The sequence below is a fragment of the Mastomys coucha genome, unplaced genomic scaffold (assembly GCF_008632895.1).
Source record: "Mastomys coucha isolate ucsf_1 unplaced genomic scaffold, UCSF_Mcou_1 pScaffold5, whole genome shotgun sequence".
In the NCBI taxonomy this organism is placed as follows: domain Eukaryota; kingdom Metazoa; phylum Chordata; class Mammalia; order Rodentia; family Muridae; genus Mastomys; species Mastomys coucha.
Window position 1 is genome coordinate 61,080,595 of NW_022196911.1, and position 20,718 is coordinate 61,101,312.

Sequence of the window (20,718 nt, forward strand, 5' to 3'; positions counted from 1 at the left end):
TTGCTAAGGGAGCCCCAGGAGTCCTTCAGAGAGAAGGGATGCCTTCCAAGGGATGAGGTCAATTTCATTTCCATAAGCAACAGCTCTGCTTTTCCTTCTTTTTGAGAAAGTAATACATATTTACCAGAAATACCAGGGAAAAAAGCCTTCTAGAATCTTTTCTTCCCATAAGAGAGAAAATACTGTAAAGCTGCCAATGTTTGCATATCTTCTTCAATGTACAGACAGTTTCTCTTCTTAGTCATCAGCCAGCCACATTCACCTAACAATTATTATTTATGCATTTATCACCCATCCAATCACCACCATGCTTGTCAGTTTCTCTTCCTCTGTCTATGCACACCTGTATACAATGCACACACACACACACACACACACACACACACACACACACACACATACACACCTTATAATCTTTTCTTCTCCTCAGTACAGGGTATTGATTTCAGTACTCCACCACTGATCTACAGGCTTGTCCCCATACATCTTTTATTATTAATTTATTTCTTGAGACAGGGCCCCACTTTGTACACATGCTGGCCTGGAACTTGCTATGTAGACTAGGTTGGCTTTAAATTTACTGAGATCTGCCTGCCTCTGCCTCCCCAGCACTGGGATTAAAGGTATGTGCCATTGTGGCTGGCTTCCCTGTAAATGTGGAGTAAAGTCCTCTGTCACTACATATGAAATTGTTTTCTTCATTTAAAGTGTGTATTATTTTGCTCTTTTGATGTACTTAATTTATTGTCCTATTGGTAATTGTTCTGTTCATCATTTCTATACAATAAAAATTCTGCAATAAATAAGTGTAAATACATCATAAAATCTGTATATTTTGGGTGCTTTCACTGAGTGATTTCTAAGAAATAGAATCATGAATGGAAAACATGAACATTTTGAACTTTGGCAGCTATTGTCAAATTGTTCTGTCAATTTGACCTTTATCAACAGAGATGACCAGGCCTTTCATTTTAGGTCTCACAACTGTGGGCCATCACATTTGAAAACCCTTAGCATTATTTTGCTTCCCTTAGCTGTCACTGAGATAGTGTCACTTTTCTTTTTTCTTTCTTTCTTTCTTTTTCGAGACAGGGTTTCTCTGTGTAGGCCTGGCTGTCCTGGAACTCACTCTGTAGACCAGGCTGGCCTCAAACTCAGAAATCTGCCTGCCTGTGCCTCCCAAGTGCTGGGATTAAAGGCCTGCACCACCACTGCCTGCCTAGTGTCTCTTTTCTTATTGCACATTTATCTTTGATCCTGAGGCTGGAATTACAGGTGGTTGTGAGCTGTCTGATGTGGCAGCTGGGACCAGAACCCAAGCAACAAGCACTACTCTTAACTTCTAAACCATCTCTCTAGCCCTTAAAAAAATGTCCATCAAAATTATTTATCTTTGTGTTCTTAGATTTTGAGGCTTCCAAAGAGCTGAGAAGTACCTTCTTTGTACAGTCGTAAAGACATCCATGCAGGTGGTCTTCCAATGCATTTATAGTTTTTTTGTTTTACATTTAAATACTTGAGAAATTAAAGCTATACTTTTTACCAAAAGAGCCAGGGAATGGAAGCTGGTCTATTTTTCTCCAAATGGCTAGCTGGTTTTTCAGCACCAAGAAATCCTGCTTCATCACCACAGCAGGAAGGAAGGCTTGTACCTCAGGGCATTGCTGGAGGAGACAGCGCTCTGGCTGATCAGAGTCCCCTCCAGATTAAGATGTTGAACCCCAATCCTCAGTGTCTCAGAATATGACTGGATTGGACATAGATCTTTAGAGAGGAGAGTATATGAAAAAGGAGCTATCAGGGTAGGCCCTAATCTAGTCTTATTAGGGAGGAGGAGGAGGAGAAGGAGGAGCAGAAGGAGAGGGAGGGGGAGGGGGAGGAGGAGGAGAAGGAGGAGCAGAAGGAGAGGGAGGGGGAGGGGGAGGAGGAGGAAGAGGAGGAAGAGGAGGAGGAGGAAGAAGAGGAGGTTTGGGCACCTAAGAAAAAGATGGTTACACGCAGACACAATTGAGGAGATGTCACTGTAAGCAAGGAGGAAAAGCCTCAGGAAAAATCGCACCCACCATCACTTTAGTTGGGTGTCTAGGTTCTTATACACAAAGACTTGACTTTCTGCTGTTTTAAGTTAGCTAGATTGCAGTGTTTTGTTATGGTGGTCTGAGCAATGGATGTACACGATGCTGTCCTCCTGGCTATTAGCAGATATGTTTGCCCAAAATAGTCACTAGAGACCAAGCAGCCATTCTAGGTCAGGTTGTCCAGTGAGCCCACAGTGTCTTCAAAGAAACCCACGTGGGTTAAAGTATAGTAGATACTCGTTGTCTTCTCCCCAGGCTCCCAACCGTTGCCTCTCTCTCTTTCTCCCAGGCTCATAGCAGCTAGCCAAGCTAACCCCAGCTTCCCCTCATGGAAGTGGAATGTGCAGGTTTCAGGGTTTCAAGAGTGTGGATGAAAAGGCAAGCTCTGGCTTTGTCTCTCTGCCTCCTGACCTGCAGAGCTATAAAAACACAGGAACCACGTGTGAAACAATTCCATGGTTGAGTAGTGGGGCAAAGCATGATGGGACATGTACTTGATAACCTGCATGTGTGCTATGAACGAAAAGGGCTAAACCTTCCTTGAAGGCTCCTGTCCATTACTTACACAGTCCTGGCTGTTGTCAGAAACAGAGGCATTTTTCTTTGTGGGTTTGGCTTCATTGCTTCCCCTTAGTCTCTGACTTTGTCTTACACATGGAATGGTGGAAAAGGGTGCTTAGTATGCTCATTTACATCATGATCATCAGCGTACCAACTGCTGGACATAATCCATCTTATGGGTTGAATCTGAACTGTCCCAGACAGGTTCATTTGGGAGGTAGGTAGGGTTTAGCTGGCAGAAGGCCACTGGGGTCTGTTCTACTCACCCCCGATTCAGGCCACATGCTCTCTGCTTCCTGGTTCACTCCTTTGCAAAGAACACGTCTACCTCATGTTCCTGCCTCCATGGATGCAGCTATTCTACACTATTCCCTCTGAAACCATAATCCCAAAGCAGCTCTTCCTAAATTGTTTCTGTTAGGTATTCTTGGCACAGGGCTGGGACTGTAGCCAGTTACCTCAGATGTGAGACTCAGAATACCCTTTTCTTTTTTTTCCTGGTTCTGAAGGCTAAATGTAGGGGGCTTGCACATGCCAGACAGGTGCGCTACCATAGAATTATACTCGTGTCACTCAGAATTATGCTTTCAAACCTTATAGCTCATCGTTAGGCATAGCAAACCTTTATAACTTCTGCCTGAAGGATATCACTCCCAACTTTTAACAGAACTCTGGCTCCCTCCTCAGTGCCAATCAGTTTGCTCAGAATCAGTTCCTACAGCATCAGTGTTTGGTAAGCGCCCAGCTCTTCTACCCTAACCTTCCAAGGTAGTTTCCTTATGTTTTCCTATGATCCCTGTGGGGACTGCAGTTAGGGCAGTGCTTGTCAACCTGTAGGCTGCGACCCCCACGGGTGTCGCACGTTAGATACCTGCTATCAGGGTAATTTACAGTACTATCCATATCAGTAGCAAGATTACAGTGATGAAGTATTAACAAAATAACTATATGGGGGTCACCACGGCATGATGAGCTATGTTAAAAGGGCCAGAGCATCAGGAAGTTGGAGACCATTGAGTTAGAAGGACGTGGCAGTGCTGTGAGGTAAATGTGGGTTGGTGGATAGTAGAACCCATTGGCCTTGAAAAATATTTAAAAGTTTCCCTCTGGTGGCTCAACCTTCTGTCCTCTGTTTTCCCTAAATCATAACCCCACCCACCTTTGGTTATCCTCAAATCCAAACCTCACCCTACTTTCTTTGCACTCTGTAATTTCTCCCCAGCTTCATGTGCTTTCTCAGCCCTGTGCTTGAAGCACTTTGTATCCATTGATAATTGGGCTGGAGGTCATTCACACTGAGTGAAGTGGCTTTCCAGATGGGGTCTGGTTAGTGGCTGAGTGGAGAGAGATTTTGCAGCCAATTCTACAGTGCCACTATTTACTTTGCCAAAGAATCTGGAAGTTGTTATCAAAGCCCCCAAGCCCTTCCTGCTCAGTCCTGACCTTCTCTCACTTTATCAGAGAAGCCAAATAAAATCCGACTTTGGACTGGCAAAACCATCTTCCAATCCCAATGGCAAGGACTTCCTCTGATTTAATCAGAGGGTCAGGGATGGGCTGAAGAAGCTAGGGAAGGATTGTTGGAACAGGGGAACATCTAAGCTGGTTTGTGTGTATGTTAGTCACACTACCACTACTGATGTTATTAGCAGAAAGGTGTCTGCTTGCAAGCCTTGGGTTCCCCAAACTATTTCAAGCCACACTCACCTTTTCTTCCCTTGTGATGCCAGCACCATCTCCCACCTGGCTGTCCCGAGGCTGCATCTCTAGCACTGTTCGGAAGAGCTTTTCCGATGTCTGGGTCAGGAAGCCGATCTCGGCATTTGGATGGAGGCCGTATAGGTAGGGGGTCTCGGGGGGCAGCTCAGCATCAATATACTGAAACCAAAGGCAAGATTGGTCCAAGAGTTACTAACTTGTCTCCCATCCTGTGCAAGGCCCTCTGTGGGACACAGCACCACCGTCCTGGTGGTGGGTCGCTGCCTACTTCACACACCAGGCACAGTTTCCACTCAGCACAATCTTCTTCTCATAAGGGACCAGTGCCCCACAACTCCCGTACAAAATGAGGGTGAGGCAGGGCTGGAGGAAACAGCCAGTTTGCTTGCAAACTGAAGGGCTTACACTCCAAAAAAGACAGAAAGAAAGAAAGAGAGAAAGAAAGAAAGAAAGAAAGAAAGGAAGGAAGGAAGAAAGAAAGAAAGGAAGGAAGGAAGGAAGGAAGGAAGGAAGGAAGGAAGAAAGAAGGAAGGAAAGGAAGAAAAGAAAGAAGGAAGAAAGAAAGAAAAGAAAAGGAAAGGAAAGAAAAGAAAAGGAATTGGAGTTGAAACCGCATTTTAAAACACAGTGCTGCCTATATGCATCTCAAGTTAATTCTGGTAGTCATGGTTAGTTGGCCTAAGAGTCTTAACTAGCTTATGGAGGCCACTTTCTTCACTGATTGTTTCTCATATCCCTTCACGGTTCATTTTCTAACCCCCCAGAAGCTGTCTTCCAAGTTAAGCTCCTGAAGGGGCTTTCAAGATTTCTTGGTGTTGTTACCAGCTAGTTTAAATACTGCTCATTCCTTCAATCTGTGTTTTAGCTTTGCATCTCCTCCCGCCCATTCCTGGACCCTTGTCAGGTGCCCTACAACCATCTCTGATCTGGCAGACTTTAGGGAAACACTACGAAGGGCTTCCACCTCAGTCCTTTGGAAACATGTAAGTCCTATCACAGTGAGACTCAAGACCTAAGCATCCTTAAGGACGCTGCTCTGGCAGGTCAGTTAGTTGTCTGCAGACACCAGGGGATGCTCATGTTCTGGAATCTTGGGCAAAGCCTCTCACGGTCTTACAACTTGCTCATTTCTTGTAAGAGTCTCCTCATTTTGAATTTCCTCTCACAGGTATGACTCTTCTGGATCAAATCACTGCTGTGACTATGATTCTTAAGTTTTATGACTTAAAAGCTTAAGTTTCTGTGGCAACTCTTTCCTCTCGAATTTGCTATAGATGTAGGTAAAAGTTTTAGTTCTTTCAAGGATGCTTAAAAACCTAAAATATTTTCCTCCCCCACCAAAAACAAAAAACAAAAAACCAAAAAACAATCAGTAGATTTCTCATGGCAGGTTAAAAAGAGAACTGGGTGCTTTAAAAATAACTGCAATAGTAGCACATGAAAAAATGGAAATGCTAGTTAAGAGAAATCTCAGGGAGAATGACTTTCTTTTATGTGGGTACAAATGCCTCTGTCCATAGCTGTCAACAGGAAGTGGGAGGAGTAAGGGATCCGGCTACAAGATCACTTTCAATGAAGGACAGTGATAAAGTTTATGCAGAGGTCTCTAAGTTCTTAACTGAGAATTTCCCCCATTAGTAGTTTCCGTCAACATCTTGAATCAAAACAAGTAGATAACTGCCCCAGATGTTATTTGTGGGGAAGATTGACAAGTCCAACTATGGAATCAAACATCAAGGTTACAAAGATCTCCAAGCTCAATTTCATCTTTAATTTGAGGCTGGAAATCCTGAGCCTCTTGAGTTGAGCAAGGTAATCTTGGGGCAGAGAGCGAGGTTGAAATGTACTCAGACTTAGCTCTTGGGGCATCCTTCCCTGGCTCCCAGTCTTGTCTCAAAGTGAGCTCATGCATGCTGAGCTGTGCAGGCCAGACAGGAGGAACTCTGGGTGCCTCCATGACTGTCATATCGCTGCAAACAAAGCAGGGCCTTACCTGATGATAGCCACTGTAGTCCATGTTGCCTGGGAGTGGGAACCCCGGGGCCAGGGACAACTCTCCTTCTAACATTTCTGGCTTAATGAATTCCTCTAAGTAGGTTCTGCAGAGTCTCCTGTCCCAGTCATCTGTGATATGGCCACCATACATGATCTCACCAAACAGGTACCGTAAGTCATCATAGGGTACCTGAGAGCAAGAAAGAATGATTTCCCCATAGGCTTTGGTGCTGGATGTTTCTTGAGATTAAAAGTGATGCCCCCTTTAAACTTTGCGTCACCAGAACCTGGCAGTACTAAGGCTATATGGGTTATATCAGGCATTCCTGAAGCCCTTCACATAAGCTATGAACGTCAGTTGGAGGATGTGAGGGCCATGATCCCTTTTAAATTTTTTGCCATTAATTACAGGATCAGCTGTCCCCTCTGAAAGCTCAGAGTGAATAAACTACAGGATAGAAGATTGCTGGAGTAAGAGTTAGGGAGGGACAAGCCAATCAACCAAGAGAGTAAAGCTATGGAGCCGGGCTCCCTTGGACTCAGGGCTGTCTCGCAGGACTTCTCGTGGCATCAGACCCTATGGTGCCCTTTGCTGATGCTGGAAGCGCCTTTAGCAGTAGTTTCTCTGAAATGGGTCTGACAAAGAGGAGGCTGGCTACAGTATGAATTTGGCCTTTTTTTCCACCTATGGCAGAACCATATCTACAGGAGGAGCTGCGCGTTCCAATGAAAGCTCCACTTCTTTGCATAATCAAGTTGGGTTGGGAACCTATATTAGGTGAGTATGGATTCTCTTTCTGTCAATCCACAGAGCCCTGCTGTGGTGTAGACACATATCACCAGTCTGATGGGTCTCTGGATGAATTCTCATGGGGCTGACAGTTTGGATTCCTTTCTTCCTAGCTCTGATGTCACAGTAGAACTTCTCAGCCTGAGGCTGGTCCTTGGCTTGGAACTTCCTTATCTCCTCTGTGTGGAGTCTTAGACCTTCCCCTTGTATGGGAAGCCCATATGGTAATGACTTGCAGCCATACCCCTGTGTTTCACCTTTGTGTTAGCCTCCAGGAAATTGTATAGCACATTCACAGAGATGGTGAGGTCCCCAGTGTTAAACGGGTAGGACCGATTCCATCCCTGCGGCCCAAACTTCCGTCTTTCAGCAACCACCGCGTGAAAGTAACACAAAGCAAAGAGGATGGTCTTGAATTCCATCTCCCGGGAACACATCTCCAGAGTGTCCTGGAAGAGAAGCATCATTAACAGCACTGACACAGTTGCCCTTTACCTGCATAGGCAAGGGTGTGATGAAGATCGGGGTTCACACAGGGTAAGGTTATGGCAAGTCATGTTTATGGTGCAATGCACAGTGAAGGGACTAGTTATCGTACTGAGGTGAGGCAAGGTGGGGGTCCAGGCTGGAGGCAGGCATGCAGAAAGATCGATTTCAGTTTAGCATTTGAGTTAAAGTTTAGATTCAATCGACAGTATGTTTTGTCTATAATTTAACCTTGTGTACATAGATTAACTGTTTTAGTACCTGGACATAGCCAATGGGAGCAGCAGAGGGCCTGTGGATATGAATGTCTTATTTATTCTATCCATGTCACTGTGCCCCATGTAGGTGGGGACCCTTACAACCTTGCTTATAAGCTGTCCTTTCCTGCCCATCATGAAATAAGACTGTGTTCTTCTGTCTTTGTGATAAGGAACCCTTGGCTTCTGTAACTGCAAAGCTTCTGAAAGAAGAGAGGGGATGGGATGCAGACTCACAGCAATGGGAGATGCTGTACCATCCAGGCGCTTCCCTGATCCTCCCTGCCACCCCCTGCCCCCAGAAGGAGTGATCTAACATGAGGTTGAGCAAATAGTATGGAAGGGGGAATGACTGCAGAGCATGGGGAGGCCAGATATGGGGCCCACGACAAAGGGAAGAATATATTGGTAGAAGGAAAGAAAGAAGCAAGTAGAGTGAAGGTTCATGGGAAATCAGTGAGGTCCTGCTTGATGGATCTTAAGGAAGGTGTTGGTGATGGAGGGCTGGGGTAAGCCTGCATTTTAAAGGGATAGTGGGGAGGCAGTCCCTGAATTCTCTGAAGTGAAAAAGAAACAAAAACAAAACACAGTTTCTCTGAATGAGATTCTCTCTGTTCATTTTGGAGCAAGAAGTGGCAGCCAGAGCCCAAGAAGGGGCTTGCAAGGTCCCTACCACTAAATTTGCTCAGTCCTGATGCTAGGTCTAGGAATCAGTGTAGGCTGTGTTCACGCTGGGCAGGGGCCACCAGACTCTGGGAGCTTCTGGTAGTGCTGATGTTCAGTGGAGACACTCCTCCTGAACACATGGTGCCTCTTTGGTGCTCTCACTGGGTCAGAGGAGGTACCGAGGATATTGCCTTGTGAAACTTTAACAACTGCTTTATAAATAGAACAATTCTCCATAAACGATAGGATGCTTTGTTACCTCTTACACATCTGGAAAAGAAAGATTCTGTGGGAAGATGCCTTTCAGCACGAATACCTTTAATGCCAAGACTGGCTGACAGTGATACATTCACATAAAAAGTCAGAATAAAACAACCACCCCCAAATAATATAACTATCAGGAAAGCAGGGAGTGAAAGGGGGGCAAGGAATTTATCTCTCACATGGTTAAAATGGGTTTCTTGGGGAACAGGGTGAATTACACAGCCCTCTGCTGTAAACCATGAACAGCCTCATGAATCTGTCCTCGGAATGAGTCTCTCTCAGTGGCTATAAACATCAAGTGAACCTTTTGAGGCAGGGACAGCATGAGCAGGCAGAGAGACTATCTCTTTGGCTTTATTTCTACTTGTGCATCATCCAAGACAGGTCTCAGAAGTGTAGGGAGAAAAGCCCAGGGACAAAGGCCCCCTGTCTGACTGTGAAGGGGAAGCCCTGTGGGTGGGTGTGGTTACAGCTGATCATTTCCTTATAAGGGGGAACAGCAGGTGAGGATCTACCACCTCCCAACTATCTAAGACCCTTAGTCAGGAGAGCTGAGAATGGTCCGCAGGTGGGGCCTTGGGCGGAGAGCCAGCTAAGTACATTCTAATGTTTTCCTCCTCTCCCAGTCCCTACCACCATTTCCTTCCTTCTCTCCCAACCTCCATCCCTGCCCTTCTTAACGCTGGAGATTGAAGCCAGAGCCTTGCTCAAGTGAGGCAAGTACCTCACCACTGGGTTATGTTTATATCCTCCAAGTTCTATATTAAAACAAAACAAACAAAACAAAACTTTGGTAAAACAGACAAAACATGATGCTGCTGTCCACCCAACACTTCTGAGGGCAAGACTTCTCTATTGCAGTGTGGACTTGAGCATGTATGTTCTCTATACGTAGAATATTAAAGATAGACATTTAGAGGTTTGTCTCTGTACTTGACATAGTGTACCCAGGAGTTTAATTAAGTTTAGTTACCTGGGAGAAGGTAAAGAGAGTGACCCTGGCTAGGGGATTACCCCAGCTTCTGTCCTGTTTGCAGTGGGCAGGGAATGTCAAGTTAAACTAATTCAACATCTCCTGTAGTATACCTCACTGTCAGATGGCATTGGGTGTTGGAGCTAGGCAGGAGAGGACGTGAAAAAGGATAACAGGCAGGTTTTACTTCTCAGACCTTTGAGGAAGTTTCCCCTATAAACCATGTGACTTCTATGCTGTGAGTGTAATATGGGGTCGGTAAAGTCTTTTGAAACTCTGCTATTGCCTTTATCATATTGTAAATTAAATCAGGCCCCAAGGGCTAGTACTACTAGTAGTCAATGCGGGCCAGCTGGGGACTTGTGTGGCGTGGCCCACTTAAAGTTCCTGGATTGAACATGCATATTAGCATGACTGGAAAACAGAGACTGACTGGTGCCATCAGAGAGAAAGACCCTTCTGACAGCTCCTAGAAACTTCTCTGTAAATACCAATAAAGCTCACTGGGGCATATATCATTGTATATTCTCATATTCTCCTGTTCTACTGCCTTCACCTGTGTCTCTCTTCCCTCTTCACAGGCCCCTGTCCTTCCTTTACTTTCATGTCATACACACATACACACAGACACACATGTGTGCACACATGCACAGGTACACAGGTATATAAACACACACACACATACACACATTGCATAAGACAGAAAACATGCATTATTTTGTCTTTATTCTTCTATTATCTTCTCTTGTTCTCCCCATTTTTTCCCTTTTGCCATTGTCCTCTCTTCCTCTCAGAGCTAGAGACTAAGAGCTGGACAATATTGAGTGTGCATGGGTAGCAGTCAATGCCAGAGGGTGCATATTTGCCCACATCAGTCAATGCTGATGGTAGCCCCTGGCACACTTTTCTCCTACTGGATTTGAATTGGCCCCTAGTTTGGTAGGGTATTCCTCACCCCTTCCCTCCCAGGCAGTACCTGAGTGAAGTTGTCCAGGGCTTTGTGTAAGTTGGCATGCATGCCTGTGGGAGGCTCATTGGTGATCTTAATGGAGTTTTCCAGAATGCCCTGGGGAATGATGTGGCCCTCAGGGGAGGGTGCAGGCTCGGCGCTGATGAAGACCCTGAAGTCTGGGTGACTCTCCTCGCTGAGCTCCTCCAGTTTCTTCTCCAGGGTACTGAGCCACTTGGCCACCAGGTGGATGTTCTGTTGGGAAGGAAAGACCCCCAAGTAGACATGTGCTTGTATCTATTAGTAGTAAACAGTTATCAGGTGGGCAGCTAGAGGGGACACCATGCCTTTCATTGTCTTCAGTTTTTTGATAATTTTGAAATGTTATATATAATTACATGATTTCTCCTCCCCCTTCCTTTCAATCCCTCCCTCCCTCCCCACCCCCCGACTCCCTCTAAAATTCACAGCCTTTCCCTGTGATTATTGCTCTTACGCGCGCGCACACACACACACACACACACACACACACACACACACACACACACATGAATATATAACTATAGCCCGCTGAGCCTGTTTAATGTTGTCTGTGTGTATATGATTTCAAGGTTGACCACTTGCTACTGGAGGCTTGCCCCTGGAGAAGACTATTTCTCTCTTAGCAGTGCTCAGTTACTTACAATTTTGTTGTCTAGGGGTGTTAGCATGAATATTGGAGTGGCCATAGTTTGGATTTAGCTTTCACTAATTTCTTTTTAAATTGCAGTAAGATAGAGTGGAATACTTAACCACCTCTGCCTGTACAGTTATTGTTTTTGGTGGTACTAGGGGTTGGACTCAGGCCTCACTTATGCCAGGCAAGTACTTTATTACTTAGCTCTGCCCTTGACCTATAGCATACATTTTAAAGCATTCGGTAGAGTTATTTACACTTACACTGCCAGGTAACTCGTAGCCTTTAGTAGCATAGAAAGAGTTAGGGATATCCAATAATGGTGACCCCCCCGCCCCCAGCGTCATGCAGTTCAACTCTGTCCTTTGATAATCATAAATGTAGCACTTGTGTTCTCAGACTCGACTTCATGGGAACGCCCTGGAGGACGGCTTAAAGCACAGATTGCTGGACCCTCCTTGTAGCTTCTGATTCGACAGCTAGAGTAGAGACTGGCTATTGTATTTTCAAGAACTTCCCGGATGGTACCTTACTGTGGTTACAGGGACTGTACTTCGAGTTTAAAACAATATTACATTTTAGGTCCAGTTCTCTTCTGCCTGGATTATTTGAACCCCCCAAGAACTGGAAGGGATGAACGTGGCTGCAGTGCCTGGGAGCAGAATCTCAGGCCCCATTCAGACTTACTGACTCAGCACATTTTAGTGGGCGCTCGTAGTCTAGCATCTATGTGTTCAAGTTTGAAAGGGAAAGATTCAAACCCTTTCTACCAAGCTTTCTGCTCACCAAACCATTCTTCTAATTGTCACCAAAATTATCTCCCTAAGACACAGGGAGACACTGCTGTCAATGGCCCACAGAGATCCCTACTCTCATTGTGGGCTTCTCTATCTGGCTTTTAAGCCTGTCTTTTGATCCCAAATCTGGTTCTTGTCTTTCTTTCTTTCTTTGTTTCTTTCTTTGTTTCTTTCTTTCTTTCTTTCTTTCTTTCTTTCTTTCTTTCTTTCTTTCTTTCTTTCTTTCTCTCTTTCTTTCTTTTTTTTATCAAGACTTAGTTCTTCACACTCATTTGGAGACGGCACCTTTCCTTTAGTAAGTAGGTCCCGCGGCTTCATGGCAATATATTTCAGATAAAGGTTCCTCAATCAATATTTGAGCAAGTAGGCTTGCAGAGCCTTGAATACACAGATCAACCCTGATCACAGTACAAGGACCATGCTAATCTGGCCTCTGCTGTTTTCGCTTCTATAGAAAGAGAAGAAATTCATGCTTTCAATACTTCATAGTTGCTGGAAAGACCCACAGGCAATGGATTTGAAAGGGCTCTTTATTCTGGAAACTGCTAGGGGAGGGTTAGTAGCAGATGGGGAAATGGTAAATTGTTAAGGAGTTCATTTAGAATCACATGATTGAAGCAGAGTTCGGTGGGCTTTCTGGAAAGCTAGTGGTTCCTGTTATGTGATAATGTTAAGCAAGCTAGCTGTGATCGATTCAGTAGGCGCTACAGAGCTCTAAGTCCCCATAGAGTAGGGCAGAGCAGGGTAGGGCTGGGAGGAAGACCTGTTTCCTGTGGAAGGAACACTGGGGGGTGGTATTTAAGGATCCCTGGGACTTCAAGAACTAGGCAAACTCAACCCACAGCTATCAGTCAGGAAGAGTTGAGACATCCTGAGCCTTGGCTGGGTCCTCAGGTCCTAGAAGTCAGCGCTCCTGGCAAAGATTACTGTCTGTTCTTGGTTGCAACCTTAAGCAGTTTTTCCCAGGGTGATATGGGATGGAACAGTTAGATCTAGTGGAGCAACAGCGACTGGAGCAAGAGTTCAGTGTCTTAAGCTCTCAGAAGAACTCAGATCACTGATACCAAACTCTTCTTGAAAAGGTTAATACTATTCAAGAAAAATTCCCCTGTGCCTATGTGCTCCAAGCTCTTCACCACTTTCTTTTTTATTAGTTTCAGCATATCTGGTTTTATGTAGAGGTCCTTGATCTACTTGGACTTGAGCTTTGTAAGCTTTGTACAAGGAAATAGGAGTGGATTGATTTGCATTCTTCTACATGCTAACCACCAGTTGAACCAGCACCATTTGTTGAAAATGTTGTCTTTTTCCCACTGGATGGTTTTAGCTCCTTTGTCAAAGATCAAGTGACCATAGGTTTATGGGTTCATTTCTGGGTCTTCAATTCTATTCCATTGATCCACCTGCCTGTCACTGTATGAATACCATGCAGTTCTTATCACAATTGCTCTGTAGTACAGCTTAAGGTCAGGGATGGTGATTCCACCAGAGGTTCTTTTATTGTTGAGAATAGTTTTCCTATCCTAGGTTTTTTTGTTATTCCAGATGAATTTGCAAATTGCTCTTTCCAAGTCTGTTAAGAATTGAGTTAGAATTTTGATAGGGATTGCACCGAATATGTAGATTGCTTTTGGCAAGATGGCCACTTTTAATCCTGCCAATCCACCATGAGCATGGGAGATCTTTCCATCCTCTGAGATCTTCTTCGATTTCCTTCTTTCAGAGACTTGAAGTTCTTGTCATACAGATCTTTTACTTGCTTAGTTAGGGTTACACCAAGGTATTTTATATTATTTGTGATTATTGTGAAGGGTGTTGTTTCCCTAATTTCTTTTTCAACCTGTTTATCCTTTGTGGAGAGGAAGGCCTCTGATTTGCTTGAGTTAATTTTATATCCAGCTACTTTGCTGAGGTTGTTTATCAGGTTTAGAAGTTCTCTGGTGGAATTTTTGGGGTCACTTAAGTATACTATCATATCATTTGCAAATAGTGATAATTTGACTTGTTTTCCAATTTGTATCCCTTTGATCTCCTTTTGTTGTTTAATGCTCTGGCTAGGACTTCAACTACAATATTGAATAGGTAGGGAGAGAGTGGGCAGACTTGCCTAGTCCCTGATTTTAGTGGGATTGCTTCAAGTTTCTCTCCATTTAGTTTGATGTTTGCTACTGGTTTGCTATATATTGTTTTTACTATGTTTAAGTATGGGCCTTGAATCCCTGCTCTTTCCAAGACTTTTATCATGAAGGGGTGTTGGATTTTGTCAAATGCTTTCTCAGCATCCAATGAGATGATCATATGATTTTCTTTCTTTGAGTTTGTTTATGTAGTGGATTACATTGAAGGATTTCCATATATTGAACCATCCCTGCATACCTGGGATGAAGCCTACTTGATCATGATGGATGATTGTTTTGATGTGTTCTTGAATTTGGTTTGCAAGAATTTTATTGAGTATGTTTGCATCAATATTCATAAGGGAAATTTGTCTGAAGTTTTCTTTCTTTGTTAGGTCTTTGTGTGGTTTAGGTATCAGAATAATAGTAGTTTCATAGAATGAATTAACTATGGAGCAGAGACTGAAAGAAGGACAATCCAGAGACTGCTTCTCCTGGGAATCCTTCCCATATTCAATCATCAAACCCAGACACTATTGTGGATGTCAGCAAGTGCTGGCAGGCAGGAGCCTGATATAGCTGTCTCCTGAGAGACTCTGACAGTGCCTGACTAATACAGAAGTACAGACTCACAACCATCCATTGGACTGAGCATAGGGTCCCCAGTGAAGGAGCTAGAGAAAGGACCCAAGGAGCTGAAGGGTTTGCAGCCCCTTAGGATGAACAACAATATGAATTAACTAGTATCCTCAGAGCTCCCAGGGACTAAACCATCAACCAAAGAGCACACATGGTGAGACTCATGGCTCCAGCTGCATACATAGCAGAGGATGGCCTAGTCGGTCATCAATGGGAGGAGCGGCCCTTGGTCCTGTGAAGGTTTATGCCCCAGTGTAGGGGAATGTCAGGGCCAGGAAGTTCAAGAGGGTCAGTTGGTGAGCAGGAGGAGAGGAGGAGGAAACAGGGCTTGTTTTTTGTTTTGTTGTTGTTTTTGATAGTTTTTTGGAGGGGTAACCAGGTGAGGAGATATCATTTGAAATGTAAATAAAGAAAATATCTAATAAAAAGTAAATAAATTAAAATAAGAAAAGGTTAATACTAATGTGTGTACACATTTTGAAAGAATAATTTCACTGTTGTTTTCCCTTTTCCAGGAACTTTTTTAGGGAGGGACATTGAGACAGGCTCTCATAATATAGCCCATGCTTGCCTGGAACCTGATAGATAGCCTAGGTTGGCCTCAAACTCAAGATCCTCCTGCCCCTCTCTCCTGCCTGTTGGGATTGCATGCTAGTGCCACCATGCTTGGCAACACCAGGTAAATATTAAAACTAGAATGTCTAGGAGTCTCAGGAAGATATAAGTTTTGAGGAGCCCTTCTCTTTCACTCCCACTCTGCAGTTCAGACATGTCATATGTAGTCAAATACCCACAATGTTTCACTTGAGAGGAAAAGAGGAGCCTTCAGATAGCTTGGTCTTATCCAGAGAAACCATTTCCCTTGGGGGATGCTCTGTCACCAAAGATTAAAGAGGGGGTTTTGAGCTCAGATTCAGAGCTCAGAAACCCCATCCACATGTGATGTGGGGGAACTGGGTGCCAAGGAAGGAGAGTCAGCTCCTTGTCTGAGGAACATTATTGGAGGCAGAACCACAGTTTCAGAAATGGACTCTGATCACCACACCAGGAGGCTGGGTTCTTTTAGTCTCCGGTGACCAGGAGTAGGTCTCCTGGCAGATGAATCTTCAGATTTGGGACTGTCTCTCAGCACATGGAGGAAGCAGGGACTTCAGCTGTTTTTGCTGTTTCTCCTGGGATCCTTACTGCTCCCGAAAAAGGAGTTTCAGGGATGGCAGATCTTTCAGCTGCCGAGTTCCCCATAAGTAAAATTATAATTAAGGAGAAGTCAGTAGCAAGTTGTGGGAGAGTGAGTAATCAGAGGATTGATGAAGTTCTTGGTAATAAAGTCAGAATGGGTGGATGACTGGTTTTTGCAGCTAATCTTTCTTTAGTTTCCTCATTAGTCCTGTCATCCAACAGGCTTGTAAAAGTGCATGTGATATACTTTAATCTTATGTACCATCCCTGTTACTCTCTGGTTACTCTCCCACACCCAATAGGCTTTCAAAATGATTTTATCTTTATGTATGTGTGTGTTGGGGGAGAGAATATGTACTCATATTCTGTGAGCCACCTAACATAGGAAGTAGGAATGGAGCTCTGGTGCACTGAATGAACAGCAAGTACTCTTAACCACTCAGTTGTCTCTCTACTCCTCCCCCAGAGGTTTTGTTGAACAGTTTAAGGCACTCATCTTGATGGTAAAGGTAAATAATAAGAAACATCATTTTCTCTAACAAATCAGTCCAGAGAGGACTGACTGTGGAGTGCTTTAAGAAAAAAGAATAATTAATAAGCCCATTGTTCTGACTCAGCAACAGTTTCTAAATAAGCTTCATGGGGAACAGGCTTTGGTAGAAGAGTGAGTGGCAGATTCTCCCCACCCCCTTACTCTTGTTTCATGGAATAACGGCAGTAGGGTTCCTCATTTCCAGATGCCAGCCTGAGCATCCAGTGGAGAGGTAGGTGACTCAGAACATATAACACAGCAGGAAAAGTACCACAGAATAAAGTACGGTGGCATTCATGGAAGAGATCAACAGTTCAAAGTGTCCAACTGCTATGGACTTTAATCAAATGCTAATTTCTTGAGCATGTAATCAGAATAGAACCTATTTCCTTTTTTTGCATGGAACTTAGAACTGTTTGGAGACAATGGTTGAGTGGTTGTGGGGAAGAGTTATTGGAAGAGGCCTTGGGAAGAGGATGTGAGGCTGAGGAAGGTTAGAGCTGAGTAGGAAGTCAAATGGCAGGACACATGGAGAACAGGTAGGTAAGAGTCAGAGAGCTTAGGAAGCCAAGAGTCTCTGGGATGCAGCCTGAATAGGCAGGAAGGCAAGTCTGATCCAGATCTATACAGAGGGACTGTACCTGCAGAATCACCCAGTGACCTTTCTTAGCAGCCAGATCCAGTGCAGCCTCAGCAACTACCTCTTGTCCTTGCCCTAGAGACACGTTGTGGAAGTTCCGATTGTTGAATGTATATCCAAGTTTCTTCCCTAAAATAAGCATGGAATTTAGTATCATTTCTTGAATCCAGTCATTTGTGCTGCTGTTCCTAACAACTGCCCCTATTTGTCATCCCTCAAACCGAGGGGTGCTTGGACCCACACTCATGAATATTTTTCTCCCATCAGAGGAGACTAAATCTTTCAGATGTGAAATCCCAGAGAAAAGGCAACATTTATCCACATCCAAATCACCCCACCCCTGCTTCTTCAGCTAACCTTCAGGAATGGTTTGGGATCATTGGTGTTTTCTTACACGATTTCTACTTGATGACTACCCATCAAGGTAGTAGCATTGGCCCACTACCTACAAGGTACTGATATAAAAAGGTAAAGGGTAGTTATGTGGGTATGGTGTCTTCTGGGTCTCTTTGTCATCTGAGTATATCCAGTCTTTGTTAGGACTTCCCAGGAAGCTGTGAGCAGCATTTAGTCAGTCCCGGCTCCTCATCTCTCAGCTTCCTCCTTTGCTATTCACAACCTATGGGAAGCTTTGTGCCATTCTTTCATATAAGAAAGTGGAGAGAAGAAAAACACAGAACAAGAACGGGGTTGGTGTGAATGTTATACTGTGCTATTAGTGTAAGAAACAAGATACAACAATAATAACAACAGCAACAAAATATCATAGACATGCTGCAGAGGCAAAGACAATGCCACGGAGTTGCTCTTCAAGCCCAAAGAAAACAGAACCTAAAAAATGACCTTAATATAAGAGGACCAATTCTCTTTATGCATTAGCTGTTAGCACAACCCAATAAAGTTTGGGAAAGGTGTATGTCATTCTTTATATAAAAGGATCATCAAACTGTGTAATATCGTGAAGGAATCATTGAACGATTATTTTTCTGGGATGGCAAAATAGATGAGAGAGGAGATAAGTTAAAAAAGAGAAAAGTAATATGAGTCTCTATAAAAAATTTACTTTCAGAAGAACTAAAATTACAGATATAACTTGATAACGATTGTGAGAAAGTTTTGAAAAGAAAACAGTAAATATTGGCTATTTCTTTTAAATTCTAAAATGTCTGTGTACCCTTCTTCAACCTTATACAAGTAGGATGATGACTTTTTATATTGAGAAATAGTTATCATAGATTAGACTGAGATGAACCCAAGAAATACTTTTATTAAACTCGATAAATCCTAGCTGGCAAGCATTTGATGTCAGCTTTAGAGCTGAGGAGATAAGCAACTAACTGCAGAGCAAACACCAGGATAATAGGTGTGAGGATTATTAGATGGCTTCCGTGACGTTTTGCTCACAAAGGAGCCTATTTATTTCTTTTATTTGCTGGAGAAGGATCTAGGGAAAGAGGTGCTTAATAAAGATTAGTTGGAAAACTACAGACTGGAGGGGTTGTGCTGAAGCAAAGCCTGGCCCTGCAAGAGCCAGCTCGGATCAATCTGCGTTAATCCAGGCTGACAAGGAAGAAATGGATCTTGTAAATGGTAGGAAGGGGGACAATTGATGGGGTTCTGTTTCCTCAGGACTCAGCTGACTATGACTCTATCAGACGTGAGCCATGTGGTGTGTGTGAGGTGAACTTAGATACCATAGATACCATGGAAGGCATTAGCAAGTTCCCGAAGGTCTCAATGTGTGTTTGGGGATCACATTCATGCTGCTTTGTGGTATGGCTTCCATGCTCTTGTCTTACTGTGTGTGACTCATTTTTCTACTTCCTGACCTGTCTGTCTCTCTAGATGACCATATCACCTCAAATACTGTAGACCCCACTGAGCTTCCCTCCAGTCTCTGTGAAGATGCCACAGCTCCAGAAGCCCACTCTTATGTGCCCCAAGTACTGATGGTAGTTCTGAGACAGGGCAATGCTTTTCTACAATTCTCTTGCTACTTAGCTACATGTGCTTTTTGGCTATTAATTTTCATGTTCGGTGCTTCTGCCCAGCTCCCTGGTGAGACTGACTTTTATGAAGGGCTTGACCTGGTCCCTCTCTCATCAATGCTATTATGGATGAGTTGGGTGACATTTGCCTTTGTGCCTGCTAGTTTTCTTCACCTCAGAGAACTTACCTTACCACCATTGCTGCTACCCCTTGCCAAGGGCTGCACCCAGGATGTTCCCGTCACTGAGAACTCTTGCATGGCTCAGCTATTATCCCCCACCCCCAACCACTGCCCTGAGGCAGATTTTCTCTGTGTAGCCCTAGCTGTCATGGAACTTTCTCTATTGACCGGGCTAACCTCAACTCACAGAAATCCCCCTGCCTCTGCTAGGATTAAAGGTGTGGGCCACTATGCTTATGTTGTCTCTAGACTATCACAACTGACTCCCAGGTTCACTCTGATTCCCTCGCCAATTAAATGTCCAGGTTACTGGGCCCTTCATTTTTTTCTAATCTTCACCTTTACCATTGACTTAGTTTCATATAGACCCAATGATGCTAAATCTTATGAAATCTTCATCTCCACTGCTTCCTAAGCAACATATTGATAATCTGGCTGCAAAGGGTGAAACTTTCATCTTTGAACTTACCTTGTGGCAGCCTACCCCTAATTTATGTGAGCTTGCCATTCCAAACACACAAGAGGACATGGAAGAAGCCAAAGGTGAGACAGGCAGCTACTTTCTGATCATAAAATAGAAGCAGCTGAACTCATTTTCTCAAAGTTAAGTACTCAGACAGAGGAAAAAGGGGACCAAGCAAGATCATGCTACGGGTGTGTGTGAGAAAGACCAGAGAAGAGGCCTGTGTAAGGATGAAGATGAAGCTGGCTTTGAAAGACATGACAGGAGGCAAAGCAAGAAACACATCGTGCCACCTCGGAGAATGGAAGCTGTGTCTCTGGCACTATTGTGCTCTACACCCTGCTTCGCTTTTAACTTTTCAAAGTCTTTTCACATCAGAGATTTCATTTTATCTTCACAGTTACCCGAGGGGCTAGGGATGCATGTTGGGTGATAGAAAACAAGGGGAAAAGAGAAAAAAAAATAAATGTGCAAAGAAAGTGGCAAGAAAAGAGAGAGGGGCCAGCAAAATCAAAGTGCTGTTAAGGGATTAATTCCAGTACTCAAGGAGAGATGTATGCAGTGGGGATGGGAGAGTTCACATTCAAACAGAGACCAAGAAATGTGGATCCAGTTCTCTCCTCCTCCTAGTTCTTGTTCCCATCCTGCTATTTGTCCTCTTATTCCTCCCTCCTCCTCCTCCCTTTCCCTCCTCCTCCCCTCCCTTCCTCCCCCTTCCCTCCTCTTCTTCCCTCCTTCTCCTCCCCTTTCCTCCTCCTCCCTCCTCC

The 20,718-nt window shown here is 44.1% G+C and overlaps 1 protein-coding gene and 1 long non-coding RNA gene across 8 annotated transcripts in view; one reads left to right on the top strand and one right to left on the bottom strand.

Moving 5' to 3' along the window:
• The window catches only part of Dnah9 (dynein axonemal heavy chain 9), a 335,545-nt gene that overhangs the window by 14,309 nt on the left and 300,518 nt on the right, over positions 1–20,718 (bottom strand). For all 6 annotated transcript variants that reach the window (XM_031353939.1, XM_031353935.1, XM_031353934.1 and 3 more), the window contains 5 exons: positions 17,320–17,447; positions 10,766–10,993; positions 7,401–7,592; positions 6,352–6,543; positions 4,347–4,517 (listed from right to left, as the gene is read on the bottom strand). In XM_031353939.1, the coding sequence (XP_031209799.1) occupies positions 4,347–4,517; positions 6,352–6,543; positions 7,401–7,592; positions 10,766–10,993; positions 17,320–17,447 (911 nt within the window). The remainder of the gene's footprint in view (positions 1–4,346; positions 4,518–6,351; positions 6,544–7,400; positions 7,593–10,765; positions 10,994–17,319; positions 17,448–20,718) is intronic.
• Positions 17,120–20,718, top strand: part of LOC116078602 — a 12,523-nt gene continuing 8,924 nt past the window's right edge. The window contains exons 1-2 of one of the 2 annotated variants that reach the window (XR_004113600.1): positions 17,140–17,217; positions 17,586–17,770. This is a non-coding gene — a long non-coding RNA (uncharacterized LOC116078602). Of the gene's footprint in view, positions 17,218–17,585; positions 17,771–20,718 lie in introns of both variants that reach the window. The other variant, XR_004113601.1, reaches the window with a different exon arrangement.